The sequence below is a fragment of the Aspergillus pseudoviridinutans genome, assembly GCF_018340605.1.
Source record: "Aspergillus pseudoviridinutans IFM 55266 DNA, scaffold_3, whole genome shotgun sequence".
Taxonomy (NCBI): Eukaryota; Fungi; Ascomycota; class Eurotiomycetes; order Eurotiales; family Aspergillaceae; genus Aspergillus; species Aspergillus pseudoviridinutans.
Window position 1 is genome coordinate 4,732,515 of NW_025091283.1, and position 21,866 is coordinate 4,754,380.

At 46.6% G+C, this 21,866-nt stretch overlaps 7 protein-coding genes across 7 annotated transcripts; 4 read left to right on the top strand and 3 right to left on the bottom strand.

Moving 5' to 3' along the window:
* Window positions 1-2,195: 2,195 nt before the first annotated feature.
* Asppvi_005419 (uncharacterized protein) lies at window positions 2,196-3,042 on the bottom strand (the record flags this gene model as incomplete). Its single annotated transcript, XM_043301342.1, has 3 exons — window positions 2,196-2,429; window positions 2,483-2,684; window positions 2,969-3,042. The coding sequence occupies 3 exons, from the start codon at window positions 3,040-3,042 to the stop codon at window positions 2,196-2,198; spliced, it is 510 nt and encodes a 169-aa protein (XP_043157277.1).
* A 766-nt stretch (window positions 3,043-3,808) lies between these two features.
* Asppvi_005420 (NADH:flavin oxidoreductase/NADH oxidase) lies at window positions 3,809-5,146 on the top strand (the record flags this gene model as incomplete). Its single annotated transcript, XM_043301343.1, has 2 exons — window positions 3,809-3,979; window positions 4,049-5,146. The coding sequence occupies 2 exons, from the start codon at window positions 3,809-3,811 to the stop codon at window positions 5,144-5,146; spliced, it is 1,269 nt and encodes a 422-aa protein (XP_043157278.1).
* A 3,453-nt stretch (window positions 5,147-8,599) lies between these two features.
* On the bottom strand, window positions 8,600-10,039 carry Asppvi_005421 (fungal specific transcription factor domain-containing protein; the record flags this gene model as incomplete). Its single annotated transcript, XM_043301344.1, has 1 exon — window positions 8,600-10,039. One exon carries the CDS (start codon window positions 10,037-10,039, stop codon window positions 8,600-8,602), a length of 1,440 nt encoding a protein of 479 aa, XP_043157279.1.
* A 1,527-nt stretch (window positions 10,040-11,566) lies between these two features.
* On the top strand, window positions 11,567-12,947 carry Asppvi_005422 (epoxide hydrolase family protein; the record flags this gene model as incomplete). Its single annotated transcript, XM_043301345.1, has 4 exons — window positions 11,567-12,218; window positions 12,277-12,466; window positions 12,515-12,791; window positions 12,852-12,947. 4 exons carry the CDS (start codon window positions 11,567-11,569, stop codon window positions 12,945-12,947), a joined length of 1,215 nt encoding a protein of 404 aa, XP_043157280.1.
* Window positions 12,948-14,701: 1,754 nt separating this feature from the next.
* On the top strand, window positions 14,702-16,045 carry Asppvi_005423 (putative secretory lipase; the record flags this gene model as incomplete). Its single annotated transcript, XM_043301346.1, has 1 exon — window positions 14,702-16,045. The coding sequence occupies one exon, from the start codon at window positions 14,702-14,704 to the stop codon at window positions 16,043-16,045; it is 1,344 nt and encodes a 447-aa protein (XP_043157281.1).
* Window positions 16,046-17,041: 996 nt separating this feature from the next.
* On the top strand, window positions 17,042-18,137 carry Asppvi_005424 (uncharacterized protein; the record flags this gene model as incomplete). The annotated part of the gene is made up of 2 exons (XM_043301347.1): window positions 17,042-17,551; window positions 17,634-18,137. The coding sequence occupies 2 exons, from the start codon at window positions 17,042-17,044 to the stop codon at window positions 18,135-18,137; spliced, it is 1,014 nt and encodes a 337-aa protein (XP_043157282.1).
* A 515-nt stretch (window positions 18,138-18,652) lies between these two features.
* Asppvi_005425 (uncharacterized protein) lies at window positions 18,653-19,329 on the bottom strand (the record flags this gene model as incomplete). The annotated part of the gene is made up of 2 exons (XM_043301348.1): window positions 18,653-19,192; window positions 19,285-19,329. 2 exons carry the CDS (start codon window positions 19,327-19,329, stop codon window positions 18,653-18,655), a joined length of 585 nt encoding a protein of 194 aa, XP_043157283.1.
* Between the last annotated feature and the right edge of the window lie 2,537 nt (window positions 19,330-21,866).

Below are 21,866 nucleotides of genomic sequence, written 5' to 3' on the forward strand. Positions count from 1 at the left end.
AGCGCATATTTCGGAAACAAGCCATGGTCAAAACCCCGGGGTGGCGCCGTCGTCCCTGGCGCCGTCGTCCCTGGTGGCGGACTGTCCTGTGGCATGCCCTTGCTCTGAAGGTTTCAGACCTGCACCAATCACCCATCAGCCGGGTCTTCCCCAGACCAGGAGGAGTAAGGGGAGCGGGGTTTAGAGAGCACATACCCCAGACAGCCCTGGAGGCTGGAATGTCAGTCTTCTAATAAGTTAGAGATATAAATTTGATTACTTATTACCTACTATTTGTCTTTATGTGCCCAGAGGGCCTAAGTAAATAAGTAATCTACATATCTCCGGTTCTATCTACAGTGAATTATGTCCCTGATGTTCTACAGCAGCATCGCAGCTTTTCTGATCAGCTATAAAGGTCATAAGAGACCCATATTAATGGAAGTAACTGCAAGTAGTATATTTTTATGCTTATTATGTTGCGCTCCACTATAGTGGGCCAGAGAATAAGGGCATATCAGTTCTTTCTATGGCGTTCGTTTCTTGTAATATATCTTCTATAATATATCTCTATTCCCCATCGCATTCATACCCAGCTGAAATTAATTCTTTAAAAATACATAATACAGGCACATCTTTGGCCACAACCATGAACTAGGCTATTATCTACATGGTGGTTGTGGTGACAGCCACTACCATTGATAGTAGGCAGTGGAAATACTACATGCTCTATGCCATTTTGATTTTTGTTTTATTCCTGTGGTCTGGTAATGCCATATTGGGACTGCAAATCTCTCACTGGAGCAGTTGATCCCCTGTTTAAGATCAAACATGGTGGGGGAAATGATGTGAAATTGGCCGAAGTGACCCAAATGGCTCGCGCGGATCTTCGCCCTGTATCCAGCGTCGCCGCTGAGGAGGACCTCGTTAGCTGCGAACACTCTGAAGATACTACGTGACGGCGGATAAAGAGTGATTAAAATTTCGATAGCCAATATCTCCCTTGCTTATAGCTCGGAAGGGAAACGTGAGCCAAATTTTAGCATCTTAATAAGTACACCAAATTGAAATAGAGAACGGCGAAAAGTTCCGCGTGGTCGTGATGCCGAATTTTGATTTATTCTGCCAAATGCCCAAGCGCCCATTCCTTGGCCAGGGAACGTGGGCCTCCTTGAAAACACATTTTCGACCTATAGACTATGAAGTACACGCAATATCAAAGCTGCTAATAACCCCTGGTAACAGGATTCCAGGCAACCGATGTCCAGTTGTCTCCCTCTCCCAACCTGTCCTGTGAGGGTTGGACTCCGTTTTCCATGAAAGCATGGGAGGCGGATGATATCAAAAGCTGTCATCGCGGTCCTCTCCAATGACACCTACTCACTTAGTACGGTTCTCGCCGTACGAAGAGACTGGGAGGAAGGTATCGGATTTACGGCAGTAACAGTAGGCTTGCACAGATACCCCGTACGCCACCTGATTTGAGTTAGCCCTTGTCATGTTACACGAAGAATCTCGAGCTGCATAACCGGCCCAGAACACATCCAGGATACGTAAGGCAGACGTACAGGCTCCATGCAGAATACAGAGTCTCTAATCTTGCCAGATTATTATGATACAAGCCCAGAAAATAAGCCAAAAGTACTCGGACAATAGCCTCATGGATAACCAGCAACAGGTGGTCTGTCATTCTTTCGAGTTCGATAATGACCGGGCGGAGTCGATTGATCACGTCAACATATGCCTCACCACCAGCTCCTGGCCAACGATGCAAAAGCCTGTTTCGATTGCGCGAGGCGAACTCTATCGGGTGTAATTCTTGGATTTCTTCAAATGTGAGACACGCCATGTCCCCAGCATTCAGGTCCTAAAGCAGCTCTATTTGCGTAACGGTCACGAGGGAAAAAAAGCGGTTTCGATCGCCTACGGCATCATGGAAGTCCATATGCAGAAACTAGGGGTATCGTGCTGGGCGTCCTCCCGCCAGATAAATCTGCTTGGGGTGATGGGTGGATTTCTCTCCAATTGTCCCGCAGCTCCTGCATAAAATTTGCCAACACCCTTGCAAACCGCCTGCCATTTTTACAGAGATGAGAACTTCGTCTGATCCTGCCGGTAGCGTCATTCAAGATCTCCCCGTTGCAGGATATCCATATCCGTCGCTCCGCGAGGTTGAAGTTCAGCAGGTACTCGACCACCTGGATTGCCAAATAGCCTCAAATCATATGTGTATTGATCTTGCGCCCAACAACAATCATTTGTACGTATGGTACCGCAGGTTCTTCCGCCGCGGTAGGTTCCCTCGCCTTGGATTTCTCCTGCGCTTCGCCGTCCTCGTCGTCCTCTTCGTCCTCCTCCGTTTTCTTCTCCCAGCCGAGTGTGGGCGTCAGGCCCAGCGTGAACTCCAGCCGGGGCTCTTCGCCGTCGTATCCGCTCGCAAGTGTGTAATTCTGCCCGCGGTGGAGGCAGATAGATAGCTGGTGATGTGTTCAGAACCGGTAACCAAAGCCAGCCATTTACGGAACGCGGAGGAGGGGAACAGATCATTAAACAGTTTCTGGATAGGAGGTTTCTGGTCCGTTGTGGCGGTCCCATGCTGCTGGATCCCTTGTTCCTCTTCGGCTACGCCTAGAGGAACATATGTCTTTTCATAATTGGAGACCCTCTCGCAGAACTCAGCGACGGCATTTTCCGGGTTAAGATGGCTTAATCCGGGCCGGTTAATTTAAGCAGGAAATTTTTTCTGAGAAGGTTTGTGTCAAAACAGCAGCTTTCAAGAACTAGATAATCTTGGGACCTGCCAAGGGAAAGAGTTAGATACAACTACAAAGTATCCCATTGGCATTCTAGATCACATGGAAGGGGATACGAATCCCGAGACAGCCACGGGTAGCCACTTGTCCACAATATACCTTAATTGAGAGATACGCGGCCCATATTCAGAACCACTCAGTACCATGAAAGTTTTCTTTGAAGAAGCAATTCATACGCTTCGGACAAAGGATTTTGGAGAATGCCGCTTTTGAAGATACCTTTCTCCCGAGTGTCTGTGCCATGGGCCATGCGCAGCGCAGGTTAACAGATACAAGAGGGCGGTTTCTCGACAACAAATGATCTTTAAACTATACTTGTGGATTACAATTCGTTGGGTTCAAATTCCTGAATAGACCTTGTTACAGTGTTTCCAGTGACAAGTGGCGGACACTTATGGAACGCTATCTTCGTGTCAACTAAAATATGCACTATCAGTCCTACTATGCTAGAAATGGAGGTCTAGACACCTTATTGGCTTAGTGGTTTGATGGCTAACACTTCATTAAGCACATTACAACAGCGAGATACCAAGAGCACATTTGAGACGATAATACGAATCTACTACGCAGGAAAAGCACACACATTAACCAGCAGTAGCGGCTGTTGGGACAAATAATGGTAGGCTATATTCCAACACATGAAAATCGCGCGACCAGGATTAGCGGACCTCGCCCCCGTCATCGCCGGGAGTTGAATCCCGGACCATGAGCAAAAAGGCAGGAAAAGACAATCCATCACGAATAGGACGTCACGGATCCCCATAGAAAAGTCCGTTTCTGCTTCCAAATGCTTTGCTTAACGGGTTATGAATTACCTGTCCTCGAATCGTGTTGCGGGGACAACCATGGTTGGTGATAGCGCCAAGCCGGAAATATCGCGACGTATAGAAATCAGCACGGGAAATATAAAGAGCAACTACTATTCAACCAGCCTTGGGCTTTTCTCGATTTCTCTGATTCTAGTCTAATTCTTTGTTCCGCTGAGTGTTCTTTAACCTGCAAAACCAAACAACACCATGGCATGGGCGGACGTCCCCATCAAGCCCGCCCAGGGTATCTCCTACTTCACACCAGCGCAGAGCCTCCCAGCAGGCACCGCTCGTCAGCCTCAGACAAGTGGCAAGCCCATCCCCAAGCTCTTCCAGCCCTTAACCATCCGCAGCACAAACTTTCAGAACCGCGTTGGCGTAAGTAATCCCAGGTGCGTTCCATAGGCATTCGCGTATCTGAACTTGTGCTCACTGCACGCTCCGCAGGTAGCGCCCATGTGCCAATATAGCGCAGACGATGGGCACATGACCTCATGGCATATCGCCCACTACGGCGGCATTGCCCAGCGTGGAACGGGAATGATCATCATCGAAGCCACTGGTATTGTTCCTGAAGGCCGTATCACACCCGTTTGCTCGGGTCTGTGGAAAGACTCCCAGATCGCACCACTCAAGCAGGTCATTGAGTTTGCTCACAGTCAGGGTCAAAAGATTGGCATTCAGGTGGGCCATGCAGGCCGGAAGGCCTCGACATTGCCTCCTTGGCTAGGCGGTGCTACGGCCACAAACGCGGTTGGCGGCTGGGTGGATAATGTCAAGGCTCCTAGTGCCATTGCCTTCGCTGAGGGCGACATTATTCCCAAGGCCATGACGAAGGAGGACATTGAAGAGGTCAAGGCTGCCTGGGTTGCGGCGATCAAGCGAGCCCTGGCTGCTGGCGCTGATTTTATTGAGATTCATAATGCCCATGGATATTTGCTCTCCTCTTTCCTTAGCCCGTCGTCTAACAAGCGTACCGACGAATATGGTGGCAGTTTCGAAAACCGCATCCGTCTCTCCCTTGAGATTGCTCAGCTCACGCGTGATACTGTGGGACCCAATACCCCCGTTTTCCTACGTGTCTCCGCAACTGACTGGCTGGAGAACATCCTCCCTGAGGAGAAGGGGTGGAAGCTGGAGGATACAGTGGAGTTTGCCCGCGCCCTTGCCAAGCAGGGTGTCGTCGACTTGATTGATGTCAGTACCGGTGGTATGCACAGCGCACAGGTGGTGACCTCCGGCGCTGGCTTCCAAGTTCCATTCGCAAAGGCTGTCAAGCAGGCCATCAGGGACAAAATGTTCATTTCCGCTGTGGGCACTATTCATAACGGTGTGCTGGCCGATAAGATCTTGAACGATGATGATATTGATGTCATCCTAGTTGGTCGTGCCTTCCAGCGTGATAGTGGACTTACCTGGGCCTTCGCCAAAGACTTGGATGTCGAAATTGCCATGGCTGCGCAGATCCGCTGGGGTTTCACGAGCTCCCGCAATTCGTCCGAGTACATCGAGCCAAACTCAATGAAGGCGTCTATTTTTGACTAGAAGGTAATTTATGGCGGCATTATGCTTTTCAGATAGAGACTCATATAGCCGCAAGACGGAAGATGTATCCTAGCTTCTCTTCTTACCCCAAATATATCCGGGCGCCGCCTCGGGTTCTCGTAGTCCGAGCGTCTCACGGCTGGGTGCACGACGAAAGTCTTGCTACTCCTCTTGATTTACCAATACCGGGAATTCTGGTTCGGAATCCTTAAATCTTTAAACCTTGTTCAGAAATCCACCTCGATACCAATACTTACTAGTATACCCAAGTGGCAGGCCTTTACCCTAGGGATCATTGTCCCTAATATGATGACCTATAGGTTTCCAGCATCGTGCTTCAAACCGCCGAAGCCATATATTGCCTCTGTTAAAGCTTTAAAGACTGCTCACCGAAAGTATCATGGTCTCATTGGCAGGAAGAGCGATGCAAATGTAATCCATTATGCCGCGAGCCCAGGGTTTGACTAATTTTTTGATCGAATGCCGCTGCCGATTATGACGCCTTCATCGCGAGTCACCGTTCCCAGCTTGCCGCAAACGTTTCCGTTGAACTATGTTTATGTTAGGCTAGAGAAAGTTGTGGATAGAAGGACTATGAGCCTCTTAGACAGCCGAGATAAGTAGGAGACTTAGAAATATAAAGTTACCTCCTGATGGAACACTTCTCTAATGAGATATAGGCGGTAACTGTGCCATGGCGGCAATAAAAGCTGATGTCTCAACATTATACGAGGCAAGATAACCCCCTCCCACCGCGCGCGACTCCCAATGGCCACCCTGTCGATGGCGTGCCCCTGTCTATGAGCTCAACCAGAATATGATTATCTGCCTGAGAATACATTAGCTCCATTTCCTCCCAGGTCACACCCACCTGCTCTGCAAGTTCCGTGTTCCGTTGCTAGTAGGCAAAGGCCTCGCTACCCTGCTACGCCAGCAATAGAAAGGTCCCCAAGAGCCTCACGTGTGCTCAGCCTCATCCAGGTCGTTTCACGGCGGGTCTACACATGCCGTCGACGCGGTTCTCGCACGGTCAATCTGACAATGATGCGCCTCCCTTCGTAGGGATAGCGATCTTTACCACGATGTTTACCTCTAGAAATGGCCCCACGTCTCAGCACGGCATTCTTGGGCCGTGGTCTATCGGAGACGATCTGTCCGGCCAGTGCTGCCAGACTGCACCGTTGATGTTCATCTGGTAAGGAAGCCTCAAAATCTGTTTTTGTCTATGCATTACACTCGTATTGCAACTTCACCCAATGTCGGTTTCTAATACCCGACTAGAGACTTATCTCGGGCTTTCATCTAAAAACCCCATCATCTGATGACTGCAGTAGAACCTATCTCCTAATTCTTCGCCAGGCAAGACAATGGGGGCGGGCACAGACAACGTCGACGAGGCAAAAGAACCCAGTCCGGAAAGATTAGCGTTCAAGTACGTCCCAACGTCCAGCTCGTTGACGTCGCTGCCGATTGCGACATCGTGTCGTTTCATGGTCTTGATCTCCACGTACTTTGCGGTAACCACATGTAAGGCCCTAAAGATGTGGAGCTGTTTGATGCAAGCAGCCGAATAGCGTGGGATTTTAGAAGTTCCTTGAAGGACGTTGACGACCTGTAAGAGATACTGGAGGTCGGAGGCTTCAGTTGTCTCCAACGGTGTTACAGAAGATGATATTAAAGGGAAAAATGAATGGTGAAAGTAGCAGGGCTCCGTTGACCCAAAGATCGACAAGGGGACACTGGAGCCCCTCATCTGCGACCATAACCATACAGGCCACATGCTTTTGCTGAGTGGTTCTTGCTGCAGAAAGGCATTCTAGAGGGGATGACGATTGCCCAAAACGCACGGATTTGTAGATCGAAGTGAGAAGCGAGTAGTTACTAGCCCTGTCGGCGTGCTCAAAAAAGTTGAGCAGCCTGGGCTCCACGGCCTGTCGTAAGGTCTCTCGGGTATAGTTCTACAATATTAGCTTAAGCAGAATGCCGCGGCAGGGAAAGTATACAAAGAACTCGGAGCTTGCAGACATTATTCTCTTTAACTCAGTGGATAGCTCCCGTGCGTGCGCTGCCCGCATAGAAATGTGCTGCGAGAGGGCTTGTGGGCTATAAAGGTTCTCGAATATCCGTCCATAGAGACGGGCTGTTCAATAATGTTGGGTATCCTGCAATACCAAGGCAGAGCATTGTGCTCTATATTCGGCCGCGGTACTGTGATATTGTGGTCTCTAATAGTGGAAGACCTACCCAGGCGAAGCGAGATGCCCTTTTCGAGCAGATATATTGCCCAGAAAAGACATAGCTTCCGTTGATTCTCCTCACATGGCTCGGTAAGCGACATAATGTTGTTATGAAGACCTAAGGCCTGAGCTAGAAGTGTAGCCCTGGAGATGAATGCCCATGCTGCGACAGGCTTGCTTGTTTGCAGACAGTAAACAGTCTGGCGATTTCGAGACATCAGCCAATGTCATGAAGCGTGTATTACTAGATTGGACTTACAGCTAAGTACATGGCATGCACGTATTCTAGAGTTGTAGGGGAGTGGAAGGAGAGGTTGGCCAGCACGGTCTCTGGGTATCCCTGCGGATACGGTATACTCCTAGGAACCTTCGTCTACTAGCTCTGCAACGGACTTTTTGGAGAAATACTAGTCTTAGGATACTTAGGATATCTACACGAAGTCTACACCAAAACAGAATAGCTTACACTGAGTGATCATCCGCTAGAGTAAAATTATTGAAAGTATGAGGATAAAGTCCATTTTTCTTACTTTTAAGTGCCCGTATTAAAATCCCTACCTAGTAATCACCATCTGTTTTAGACTAATCATTTCGGTCCAAGAACATTACTCCTGGGACCCTAGAGGCCCCTACCCTATTCTGCTACACTATAAGTGTGAAGGGCTGAAGCAAGACTTAAATTCAATCTAACTAGGCCACAAACTCTGTACAAAAAGCTGGAAGAAGAGAGGTTCTTTGAGCACGTTCCCGATGTTAACATGCCAAGGTCTCTGTTACAAACCTTTCTTTCATGAAGCTATTCCGAGAACCAGGAGTCCTGCGCCGGAACGGCACTCTCCTGACTGGGAGTCGGCGGTGAGACTGGGAGGCTGGACAGTGAGAACAGACCTCCCTCGTGCATTTCAGCTGCTGCATATTGTATGCACGTCTCTCGGTTATCCTAGGGTTCAGGAGGTCATGGGATGCCACATAGAATCCTGTACCTTAATAGAGCGTCTCGTTTGAAGTCCTTGAGGGGATCCTCAAGAAACAGTCTTGCCCCAATTGCACTGTTGCATTATTCCTTACCTCACTGACAGGCCTACTACCCTGACACGTAGTCTTCTGACCCGAATCCAGGTGTAGACAGTGCTTCTAACTATTCAGTAAAGGAAGAAAGAACTAAGCTTAATCTTCAACACATCCTATCTCTTTACTAACTACGTACATGCTTGTCTTAGACCCCAGAATGACTATGTGGTGGCTGGAGATCGTTCAGCCAAGTCGACCAATCAATGCTATCATCATTCCCAGTTCCTCTCATCAAAGTATCGAAGAAAGCTGCATCAATGGCTTGCAGCGCCCAATCCTCCCCGACAGAGAGCATTGGTTCTTCACTCCCTTGTCCAGTGGTACCAGGTAAAGGCTGCAATGGGTCAACGTTGATGCCCCTATTTCTTGGCCCTTGGGATGATATATCATGCACCTGTACCCTTCCTCCCATTTCAAGGTTACCATTCACATTATCCGACGCAGGACTTCGTTCTTTGTTCTCAACTACAATTTCACCAACAGAGAAACCACCCGAGTCATTAGATATAACGCCCCCTCGGTCAATCTCAATGACGCCGAAAGAGGGAATAGACACCCGGATAGTACCATTAGTGCTCGATGGTTGCGGCGTCTGTGCAGTGGGTGGCGCTTGCATGTTGCTTTCGTGTGTGACCTCGCTGGCTGCTTCAGCCTCGATAGCCATCAGCCGCTGCAGCAAATTAGAGGCTTGTATACTCATAGAATCCCCATCCAGCCGGCTCACTTCTTCCATGATTTCATGGGCTTGCTCTATTAAAGCACGGTCGGAAGGTCGCTGGTGTACCAAGATATTGTTCGACATCAGGGCTTGGTTAGATGGCAGTTGTTCAGAGGTGGACGGAGGCAAAAACTGATGACCATCGAGATGCGCGATCAGAAGTGTCATCGCTGCCATCAACCCAAAATAGTCCACGGTTCGACAACTAAAAGCGATACGATTGAAGCTATGGAACATGATAAACCGGGAGAGAATTTCACGCGAGGCAGTAATGCAAGTCATTCGTGAATAGTCATACTTGTGTCCGGTCCTGGCAGAGCGAAGCATAAATGGTAGATGAAGTTGTATAAGGAGGTTGTAGTGAGACAAGTGGTGGAAAAGACGTCGCATATCCCAGAAAAGGGCTTCTGGCTGATTGGCCACAGTAGCCAGGTTTGGGGTAAGCCACCATTTTGAAGGGAAAGCTCTGGATGCTTTCTGTAGCACTTCGTCTATTTCTTGTGTTAAGGCAAGATCGCTGACGCTGGGCGCGGTGCAATTGCGCTCTAGGATTCGAGACATGACCACGCAATGTATACGGTCAAGACGACCCATTACTGTATCTTCTCCGAGTAACGTTTCAGAAGCCATGTTTCGGTCAAAGGATGCTTGGGGGGTACCCAACATCATGCAGAGATAGCGCTCGAGAGAAATTATTCGAAACCATATGAACTCGGGGTATATCTGCGTTGCCTTTTCGACAATATTGCACTGTGCCTTTCCATGGCGGTGGAAGCCCAGCAGTTGAGCAATCGTCATTGCCCTGCGAATAGTGATCAATGCCTTTCGTGGATTTCCTCCATTGGCATGGTACCAAGTCTCTATCATTATGCAATCCAAACCTTCAATACAGCTCATGAGATCATTGTTCGTAGTGACAAGGCTTGTAGCTATGTCGGCTAGCCTTTTCATCATCTCACGCGGTGGCTCTGACAACCCGTTTATCTCCTGAGATAAGGATGGGTGGAGGTGCTGCAAAGCAGTGGCTAGGTGAAGCATGTATCTTGCTATCAGAACTGGATGCATATTGGAGCTTGGCCTCTTGAATAAGGTCTCAAGAGACTTTGCTTTATGGAGATGATTATAGGGCACAATCTGCATCTGATAGAATAGAGGAGATGTGTTGCAGCATGATTTTAATATCAGTGCAATGTCCTCTTGTGATGGTAATGACGTATGTAGAGACTGTGACAGCTTTTCATATTTGACTGAACTCAAAAAAGAAGTCCTTTCAGGGTCGAGATGTGTAGGCCTAGTGCTATTATTGATAATATCAGAACCAGAAGTTTGTGACTTATCAACAGAAATATTAGCAATTTGCATGGTTAAGTGGGCTGTTAAATTAAATGCTCACCTCCAATGGTTTGAGTAAAGTAATAGCCTCTACCTGGCCAGATGCAACTACCGAAGAGTTGGAGGCGCTATGATTACTCTCCTCATCTTTCCTTGTCAAATAGATGCCATCGAAAACATCGTCTCTAGGAGCTTTTTTAAGAAGGTGTTCGACTAATGTTTCAACTCTGGCAATGCGCTCCCCTATTTGAAGGTTTCGGTCTAAAGCAGTTGTGGTTTCCTCGGGATATTCTTGGCTCACACATTTGATACCGCGTCGGTGACAACGGATGCATGTAGTGTCTGTGGGTAAGCTGAATGTGCACTTCATCTTGCGCTGCCTGCATTCCCAGCAACTATGAGTTCCCTTTCGAATCTTTCTCCGTTTGACCTTTGCTGCAGAAAGGGCATCATTTTCATGATTATGGGTATCTCTTGAAGTAGACATTGTACCTGATGCCTACGTTAGCAATTCTGGGATCAGTGTGGGGCTCGGTGATCACTTGTGACACATACAAGTCCTATCTGAGGTTCCTCGGATGAATGGGACGAAATCAAAAGATAAAGAAGCTATTGGAGCACGTAAAGTAGGTGATGAGATAGGACATTCTCTGAAGAGATTTCTAAATAGTTGTCCGAGGTGACGGATAGGAAGAAGTGCAGGTTACACATTCAACCGGAAACTCGGCGGACGAAACTCAAGGTTCGGCCCCCACACATACCTCTAACGTCATTGGGTGGTTTTTTGCCGCATTCCGCATATGTTAGAAATGAGAAATCGAAAGATGTACTACTTCGCTCTTTGGGAACTTATTGTTAAAATGGGATTCAACCTGAACTTCGGAGGACGAGCGTTACAAAAGGCCACTGCACCTGGCATTATAAATAAAGCCATCGAAATAGTTCCTTTGGAAATATCATTATGTGCCTTATTCCAACCAGTCTTCTATCTCTCAAGATATCAATATGTGCCTTATTCCAACCAGTCTTCTACCTCTCAAGACAGCTACTTATTGTTCAACCATGGCTAGTAACTTCGACGTCCCTCCTGGCAATGTTCTGACACACCTTGAGCCCTTTACTCTTCATGTGTCTGAAGAAGAGTTGGAACACTTCAAGAAACTTCTTGAAATGTCGAACATTGGACCTACTACATGGTGGAACCAACAAGATGACTCTCGTTTTGGCGTCTCTCGTGAGTGGCTGTTGAAGGCCAAAGACATCTGGCTTTCTACCTTTGATTGGCGCAAGCACGAGGTCTATATCAATAATTTCCCAAATTTCAAAGTCACCATCAAGGAGACTGATTCCTGTCAAATCGATGTTCATTTCGCTGCCTTATTTTCGAAAAGAAAAGATGCTATCCCTATCGTCTTTCTTCACGGCTTTCCTTCCTCCTTTATGGATTTTCTTCCAATGATGGACCTGCTGAGGAACAAATATACACCGGAGAGTCTACCCTACCACATCATAGCGCCTTCTCTTCCTGACTATGGATTGTCTGGAAGCTTGAGTCAGAACTTGGAAATGACTCTAGAGCGAGCTGCGAGCATTATGAATGGCTTAATGATTGCACTTGGATTCGAGAAAGGATATGTCGCTCAAGGCGGGGACCTTGGTAGCATGATTGCGCGCCTCATGTCCGTCAACCACAAGGAGTGTAAAGCTTTCCACGGTATGTATTCAGACAGCGCTGGCCCCTGCCGGCTTTAAATATTTGCTAACGAATATAGTCAACATGCTCACGCTAGAACCCGGAAGTGCGCCCCCTTCTACCGACTGCTTAGCCCCGGAAGATCTACGCATCCTTGAGAGGACTTTGAAATGGCAACAAGACGGGTTGGCATATGCTCTTGAACATGGCACTCGTCCTGCCACTGTCGGTTTGGCCATCTCGTCTAGCCCACTTTCCCTGCTTGCTTGGTATTGTACACTTATCACCCGACTCAGCTTTTACTAACGCCAAGTTAGGCTTGGGGAGAAGCTTCTTGAATGGACAGACCCTCGGGAGCAGCTCCCTCTTGATACCATTCTTGGGCTAATAAGTTTCTATTGGTTTACCCAGACTTTTCCCCGGAGTTTGTATCATGCAAACCTCGTGAAAAATTACTCTGTGGGCATTCCGCATCCGATTTCAACAGAGAAGCCTCTGGGGTATTCAATGTTTGCATACGATCTTGCTGTGTTACCCAAACCTTGGGTTCAAGAGATATACCCTAATCTAGCATTCTTTAATGCCCATTCAAAGGTAAGTTGACGTTGGAAAATGCTGTTATGTGATATGGAAGAATGCTTATTTGAAATTTAGGGAGGCCATTTTGCTAGTCTGGAGCGACCAAGTGAATTTTTAGAAGACATTGAGCGCTTTCTGCAGGCTGTCAACAGATTATTTGAAGTGGAATAGAATAGCATATAATTAAGGCAAGTTATCTTTTCCTAGCACCATAATCTTTCTGGCCCTAACTGTTCAGTAAGACTGGCGTGAGGATCTAAGCCTCTAGTTCATAAGACACAATCAATTATTCCTTACAAATGAAATCAGTCACATTAAATCTTAGAGGAAACTACAGCTAATGGCATTGTTTACCAATCTCCTCATTCCTTGTGTCATAGAACAACAATATCTTCCTATTCTTAAACTGAAAGATCCTTATACATACCCATAGCAAAGTCCCCGCATTTATGTGCATCAAATTACTTTCCATTGTGGTTATGTGTTCTGCGGCAGACTCAATTCGACCGATTATCGTCCGCAGAGAGTTGGACGTCAACCTTAACAACAGATTCACAGGGAATGCGTCCGCCAAGACTAGCTTTATTCAGGCCCTGTTAATTCAAAATTTGTACACGCCGGAATCACTAGGGACGGAATATCTGAACAAGTGAAAGACGTGGACGGTAAAAAAAAAAAAAAAAAAAATGTTAAGGGTTGATGTTGACTTCAAGCCCTGTCGCCACTGTTATGCGGGTGAGGCAGTATAAACGCTTGGGATATTGCCCAACGGCGATCAGTCCGTCGACAGAGTACCCAACACATCCAGTCTGCTGCAAAATCAGCTTCTGCCTCTGTCCCCTGCTCGTGGTATCGCGGCAGTGGATATTGTACGGTTAATGATAGGACGAGAACGAATGGCGATTCCGATGGTCGATCATTCGGCTTTAAAGAGACTGGAAAAATGCAAGCTAAGCCAATCTAGAGCCAGAGCTTCAGCCGAGGCCTTGGCGTTGACTTTTCTTCACAGTCTGGGGAAAACCGTCGTCATGTCTGGCACGTAATAGTTAGCGTCTCTGAGGTCAGCTGTCTCATTTGCCGGAGAGTAGGAGGAAGAGTCAGCTGTGGGTTCCTTTCAGCCCGACTGTGGAGAATACGAACTGGTGTGCCTAATTTTGCGGGGTTTTCATCGCACTTCCCATCTGGCGTCAGACAATTCGGGAAATCAGCTTCGGTCGATGCCGTATCACGATCAATGTATAGATCTGGAGTTCGTATAGACGAGCCACAATCTAGCAGAACTAGCAAATACAATATTCAGTCCGGCACCTCGCAGACGAACCCAACTAGCTGCAGTGATATCTCCTAGGCGCTCTTAGCTATCTTTTGATGGATGGCAATTTTAATGTATTCAGCAAAGTAATTCCGCTTCGGCTGCTCCTTAATCTGGCTCTTTGGGTCATAATTTACATAGGTCTTGATTTCCCTTGTTACTGCAGGGGACTATCTCCCGGAGACTGGTTCAACCGCTACTTCAAAATGCATCGCATCTAAGATCCTTGCCGCTTGAGGCTATCCAACCTGCGAGTATCAGCCGATGGATTATGACCCTCGGTTTTGTGCCAGTGACCCACATGTGACAGGTATTTCCATTTCTATGTGCCGTCTGGTGAAGAAGAAATGGAGTATGCTGCGTTGCCTGGGCCGACGCTCAATGTGGGTCGGGATGCGGAAAAGGATCCCCTCGTTTACCACAAGGCTAGAAGATGCCGCGTGCATATGAGAGAGGAGTCGAAGGATTGACGTTACATCGACTCGAGAATTGCATGTGATGGACTCCAATCATCCTATCAGTTGGACAATGATATGAATTTGTATAAACGCAGAATGGACGCTCAGAAGAACAGAGCAGTCACAACCTAGGAGTTTCCGACAGCGTACCCAAGATGCACTGGACAATACAGCTTTGGATAGTATCGTTTTCCTTGAGCGTCTTCGCTCTTCCAACCGGCCGAGATGCGCTTGTTCATCCCCTGGAGGACCCATTTTATAGTGCTCCGAAAGGATTTGAATCCACCGCTCCTGGCACCATTCTAAGATGGCGAAATCCCCCCCATCCTATCTCAGCCTTCGGCTTTGCCCCGATCAATCTTGCTGCTTCTTATCAGCTTCTGTACCGCTCAACGGACTCCTTTGGTGAGCCCATTGCGGCTGCATCGACCATCCTCGTCCCGCACAATGCAGACTACACCAAGCTGCTTTCTTTCCAAGTAGCCGAGGACGCAGCCAACCCCAACTGCGCCCCGTCGTACGCTTTTCAGATTGACTCGGCCACCGACGATGAGCTGGGGATGATCATGCCCCAAGCAGAGCTGATCCTGATTATAGCGGCACTGGACAAAGGCTGGGTGGTAACTGTGCCGGATCACTTGGGTCCAAATGCCACCTTTCTCGCAAACAATCTTTCAGGACATGTGGTGCTTGACAATATCCGCGCCGCGCTAATGTCGTCTACGTTCACAAACATCTCTCCCAAGTCCACAATCACGCTTTGGGGATATTCCGGGGGAAGCCTGGCGAGCGGATTCGCTGCGGAACTTCAGGCGTCGTATGCACCCGAGCTCAACATTGCAGGAGCGGCGCTAGGAGGGACAGTTCCGAAGATCATGCCGGTGTTCAACACGGTTAATAAGGGCATCTATGCGGGACTCCTTCCTGCGGGGATGCAAGGCCTCTCTAATGAATACCCAGCGATCGAACGAATCCTCTATGATCATCTCGTTCCCTCTAAGAAGGCAGACTTCGTCAAGACCAAGAACCTGTGCCTCGTCGGGGGCCTACTCCGGTACTCGTTCCAGGACTTCTACGGGTACATCACAGACGCGAATATGCTCAAAGATCCTGAAGTGACACGAATTCTTGCCGAAAATGCAATGGGACAGCATGTGCCCGACATTCCATTGTTCATCTATAAATCCGCCAACGATGATGTGAGTCCAGTCGGTGATACGGATGCCCTGGTTTCTGGCTACTGTGGTGCCGGCGGGAAAGTCGAATACCACAGGGATGAGCTGTCAAATCATGCGACAATGGCGGTCATCGGCGTCCCGAATGCGCTGATCTGGTTGCAGGATCGCATGAACGGAGTTCCTGCTCGTGCCGGCTGCAGGACGCAAACCGTCCTGACAGGATTGCTGGATCCGCGAACCTTAGCCGTCCTGGGTATCGATTTGATCAAGATCCTGCTGGCCCTGTTGTCGGCACCTGTTGGGACATTTGTGATTGGATGATTTGCAAAAATCTATGATCTTATATAACAAGGCAGTATGATTCGGGAAAATAAGGCTCAAAACCTCAGACTTCAGAAACATGTGCGAGAGCCCATTTGGCCTATTCTGTGCAGCAACAGATTAAACAATACTCAGTGGTCCTGGGCTGGAGTTTCACTATGACATGAACAACAAGTCGTCATCGCAAGTTGTATTACCTCACTGAAAGATAATGTTACCTTAAACAATTGTGTGCTACCCCTTGGGAGAGAATTAGCTTTATTTATAATCCAGAATTGATCCATAACTGATGACAAGTAAAGTCAGGTGTACTACGACAATCTGTGCTCCTGTTGAAAGCTTTTGTTGGAATGGATCACATAATAAACTGTTAGAAGATGGTTAATCTATCTGACAACCATGTTCTAAATTTGCGTGTCATGGAAATATCCAGCTGCCCTTGACTTTGGAGCGGTTGGGAGAGCTTAAAGTGTGGGATATATATGCATTGAAGATATCTTGAGCAAAACTGATGTTGTTAAAGGTGGTGGTGATAGTTATTTTCCTTGGCAATCGCTTTCAGTACAGGCTGTAAGATCTAGTCGGCCTAGAGTTGTTAGAGACTTAAGAGTTGTTATTTTCACAGGTTAAGCTGGGTTCTCCTATTCTTCCAACCTAACCTGCTGGGTTTGGACCTTAGAAACCGAAGGCCCAACCTAACCCAAGAACCTACAGGTTCTAGGTGGCTTAACCTGCTAGGTTTAGTTCCACTAGGGGGTTATTATCTACCTACTTAATCTAGTTAGTATAGGCTAGGTTTAGCCTATAAACCTACTTATAGATTACTTATAGATTGCTTATAGATTACGCTTTGTACTTTGGCTCTCCACGTGGGACTCTTTCTCTCATAAGGTTGTCGATAACCCCGCTTTTAGTAACCTCAACCCAAACCATCATCCAAAATGACCTAAACCATTGATCGAAATAATCCCATAGGAGAGAAGATTCCCCCACAAAATGGGTCCTCGGAAGTGGTGGAAGAGAAGAGTTCATAAAGGCCATGAATCACCAAGTTCAAGCAGCCACGAAAATCCAAATCCAAATCCAGATGCAGATGCTAATCCACCTTTGACCAATCCCGAACCCAATCCCGAACCTGCACCTCCCCCACAATCTCTGAACGCTGCGCGGGACGCGCTGTGGAGGAAGGCGTACAAAACACTGCGAGCAGAGCAACCAGATGCCATCGCCAATTACGTAGCAATTGTCAAAGATGATGCTAATCTACCGCAGGATGCGATTTTGTTCGACCACGCGACCTTTGCAGCGGTGCCGAGGACGCAAAAACAGAAGATGGAGAATAAACAATGGACGTATCCATGGTTCGACAGGCCGCGCAAAATCAGGGACACAATAGAGGCCATTCAAACTGTAATTTCCGAATCATCTCCTATCATCTCCGCGGGTATGAACTTTGCTCCTATTTTCGTTTCGCTTCCGTGGTCCTTCATTTCCCTTTTGATTTCGGTGAGTAGTGCGTGTGTAACACCTCTTTGAGAGTTGTTATTAGTTAGATGATGGATTTTGATGTGATTGATGACATATATAGTTTGCGATGAGGGACTACACAGAGATGCAGAATGCCATTGATGGGCTAAAGGTGATCACCTGCATTCTGAGCAGCTACAGTTTGGCTGAGGAAGAATTTCTGTCCGTCGAGACGACGAGAGTGGATTTCGAGGCTACCGTATTGGGAATGTACACTAAGATGCTTGAATTCCAGGCCGCTGCCTCACAGTACTTTGCAGCAGGGACCCTCAGGAGACTTGGTAGGAATGTGAGACCAGGGACGCCCTGGCAAGACGCACTTGCTGCCGTTGAACAAGCGGAAAAGCTATGTCACATGCTGATCAACGCTCTGGCTGTTCGCCTTCAGCGGCGCGGATTTGAAAGTCTGCAAACTCTGTTTATGGAGAGGACTGCGTCCTTGAATAAAGCGATCGACGAGGCCTCCGCTAGGCGAAACAAGTCCCGGCAGGTTACTGAGTGGATCTCCTTGATTGACTCATTCCAAGACCACGGGGATGTGGGGAGGCGTCTAGGCGACGAATGACAACAGGATCCAATTCTTCCATTTACAGGAGCAGACAACATGGACCGCTCTGATGGATGATGCTTTCCATCTTCTGCAGCTATTCACTAAGTTATCTAGCCACGGATCACTAATTATAGGCCTCGATCAGCAGCAGGCAGAAGCTCCTGTCCAAGCTTGAGATGCACTGTTTAGTGTGTGTAAATCTGCAAGCTTATAGTAATATATATCATTTAGCTTTGCTTCATATCGTAATTGCAGGCAACGTGTCATGTTATATGCTATGCAAATTATGGCAAGGGAGCAAACACAGAGAATAAGTGGATATTTGAAGAGCCAAAAAATGATAAGGGCAATTTACAGTTACTTTACTAGCATGATCTCAAGAGAAGATAACGAAGGGAGAGGGTAAGGGAGTAGGATAGAAGTGATTTAGGAGCCAAGTTATATTGAGCTTCTTAGAGGATATACACAGAAAGATACAGATGATTCTCCTCTCTGGCAGTAGATAAATCAGATCAGAGGCTCGAAGAGTGTTAGGCCTCCCCATCCGACAAAAACTTCTCCACTTTCCTCATTTCGAAGACGCCAGCCTCATTCGTGAATTTCTCTGGGTAGCCGAAGAACAATGGATAGGAAACGTCTGGTTCAGCATTTAAGAGAGTACCTTGGAATTGTTCCGAATCAGTATGATGGACTCTGAAATCGTACCAGGTCTTGTTCTTTGGCGGGAGGGGCCCATGCTCGTCAAATTCAACAGGAAACACGCCCGGTGGACATTCATAATAATAGCTCATGAGAAGAGTCCCATCCTCAGCACTTCTTGAATCTGCGATGGTGATAATTTCCTGTTCGATGAAATTGTATTTGGCAGGTTGGCGCCACTTGTCTATGGCCCAGTTCTGGCATTCCTCTTTAGAGACGTTGATGAAGTCTGACTCAAAAAATTCCCCATCTTGTAAACCCGATCTGAAATGCTCTTGTGAATCTGGGCAGACTCTCGACTCAACAAGATAGTACCAATAAGGAAAGTCTCGTGGCTCTGTACTGAATTCGCGTAAGGCCTTAGGTACGAACTAGTGATTTCGCGGTCAGCCTCGATTTCTTCGGTCCGACCTCCAACAGGCTATCATCGTGGCACCTATAATCCATAACACACTAGACTTACAGGCTTAGCGTCTTCAGCAATACAGAAGAACAAGGCTCGTGTCATCGTAGGGTCTTTATGCTAGCGACGAAATGAGTTTCAAGGGCATATGATGGCTTACTCTCCAACAGGACAAGACTTTACAGAGGCTTTATATAGATTCCAAACGGCGAAGATACGATGACGTCATACCTGGTCTACCAGATAGCAGGATGAAGGAGTCGGGATAACTTACAAATTACTAAAAAGTGTTGCCAAGCTGGTAAATCTGATTGGTAGATTAGCAAACTGGCCCCGGGGGCCGCTCCAGCCTACAAGCTTCCGCCCACAGCTTCCGGGGTTTTGCCAACGCTTGCTAAAATATGCGGAGCCTAGACATTCGCATGAAAAGTACAGGTGGCCTACGGATGGCCAGCTATAAACTTGTGAACCTGAGGCTGTCTATCCCCAGCTAGCCTGAGGAAGGAGCCATTGATAACCGAGGCATGATTCACTTCATAGTACTACTGTGAGTACTGTACAGCTCAGGTGCATAGTACTGAACTAAGAGGCTCTATACAAGAGTATTCCTTGACACCAGCGCCATCAGGTTTTTCAGCACCAGTAGAAATTGTGCGACCAGTGTATCAACAAGAATGTTCAGAATTTTGGCTAAATATGCTTGTTTGTCCACTGCTATTGCACATTTAAAATTGACTTTACTTTGTAAGGATTATGTACACAATATCTATTAAAAAATCTATTAAATGAATGGCCGTCATTCCAGGGGTTAAGCCTTTTTTTGGGCGGAGGAAGCTAGCATTAACTAACTAAAAACACCCTATCACATTTTAGGTGACCTTGCGGAAATGGACAGTGCTTATACCCTTGATTTGCATCTTGAGCAATGTATACAGTGCCTTTTCTATAATATGTGTCTACGTGTGAGCTCCGTCACACCCCGCCAGGCCCTTTCCTATAGGATCCAGGGCCCCCCAGTCTAGTGACTACATTAGGCCCGGCTCCCTGCCCCTGTGGTCTGGGAGGGATAATCTAGGTATTATTCCATTCATCTCCTTGCGGTGCATCTAACTATGCTGGTTATAGATTCTAGGTCCCCTAGGGGGACTGTATAACTAGTATATACCTATTAGGATCAGCTCTGCTGACTAGTTTTGCTAGGGGCACTGGCACTGCTCCCTACTAAGGCTATATTACTTTACTAGTAGCAGCATCTAGGCTATCTAGATTATCTAATTAACTCCTTCCTAGTCCTATTCCTGCTTAATTATTTACTCTAAACTTAGTATCTATTAGAGTGCAGGATCCTACTATATAGATATACTACTACTATAATAATATATATCTCTATATCCTACCTTATTAGGGCCTATATATTAATAGTCCCCTTACCCCAGCAGCTAAAATCTATAATTTAGTCTAGTAATCTAGCTACCTTTATTATCCCTAATTACCTAGTATCTACTAGAATCCCTCTTCTAGATTATATATAGCTAACCCTACTACTAGGGTCTCTATTAGATAGTTCTTATAGGGATCCCACCCCTAGGGCCTAATATAGTAAGCATAGGATTTACTAGACCTATAGTAGCTACTAGTAATATCCTACTCTAGCTATTACTAGTAGCTATAGCTAGTAAGAATCTAGACTACTTACTATACTAGACCTCTATAATAGTAGTAACTAGTAATAATATAAGCTAATCTATATATAGTACTATAGGTGCCCCTAGCCTATTAGTAGTAGTAATTAGTTAATAAATATAAATATTAATCTAGATTATACTAAAGTCCCAGGCCCTAGACTACTTTAGGATCTAGAGAGTCTATAGTAAATTAACTAATCTATATAGCCTATAATCTAAGCCAGGCCTAGCTGTAACCTAAGGACCCTTAATAGGGCTAACTAGGGCTATAGATTAGAGGACCTAATACTAATAGATCTTGCTAGATCCCCTAATAAAATAGGATATAATTAGGGCTAGGAAAAGGGGGAAAAAGTAATATATCCTCTTCCTAGCCACCTAGACTACTGTCCTAAAAGGAAGAAGAAAAAGGGGGGATATATATAGCCTAGATATACCCTTAAAGTTACTAGCTAGGCTAGCTTTATCATTAATATATCTATTCTCCCTTTCTACTCCTGCTATATTATTACTACTCTACTCTTTAATATATAACTATACTACTACTATTAGATAACCCCCTGTCTACTATAACTATACTACCCCTGTATAACTATCTCTATAACTATAATATTATTATCTACTAGGTATGTAAGGTAGCAGTCCTAGACTATCTAGTATAGTAATATCTCTAGGAGGTCTACTAGCTAGCAGCCTAGGACTATTATCTATAGCTCTATATATTACCTAAGGGTATATAGCCCTAGTAGGACTATATAGACTTTCTACCCCTACCTTCTAATAGTAAATTAATCCCCTAGCTCCCTATCCACTATATCTAATACTATATTATATAAAGGACCTATCTTAGTAGCAGCACCTAGTAGGTCTAAGAGTACTACTACTAGGACTATCCCTAAATCTACCTATCCCTACCCTAGCAGGTTAGTGCCTAATAGTGCCTAATAGTGGTTTATA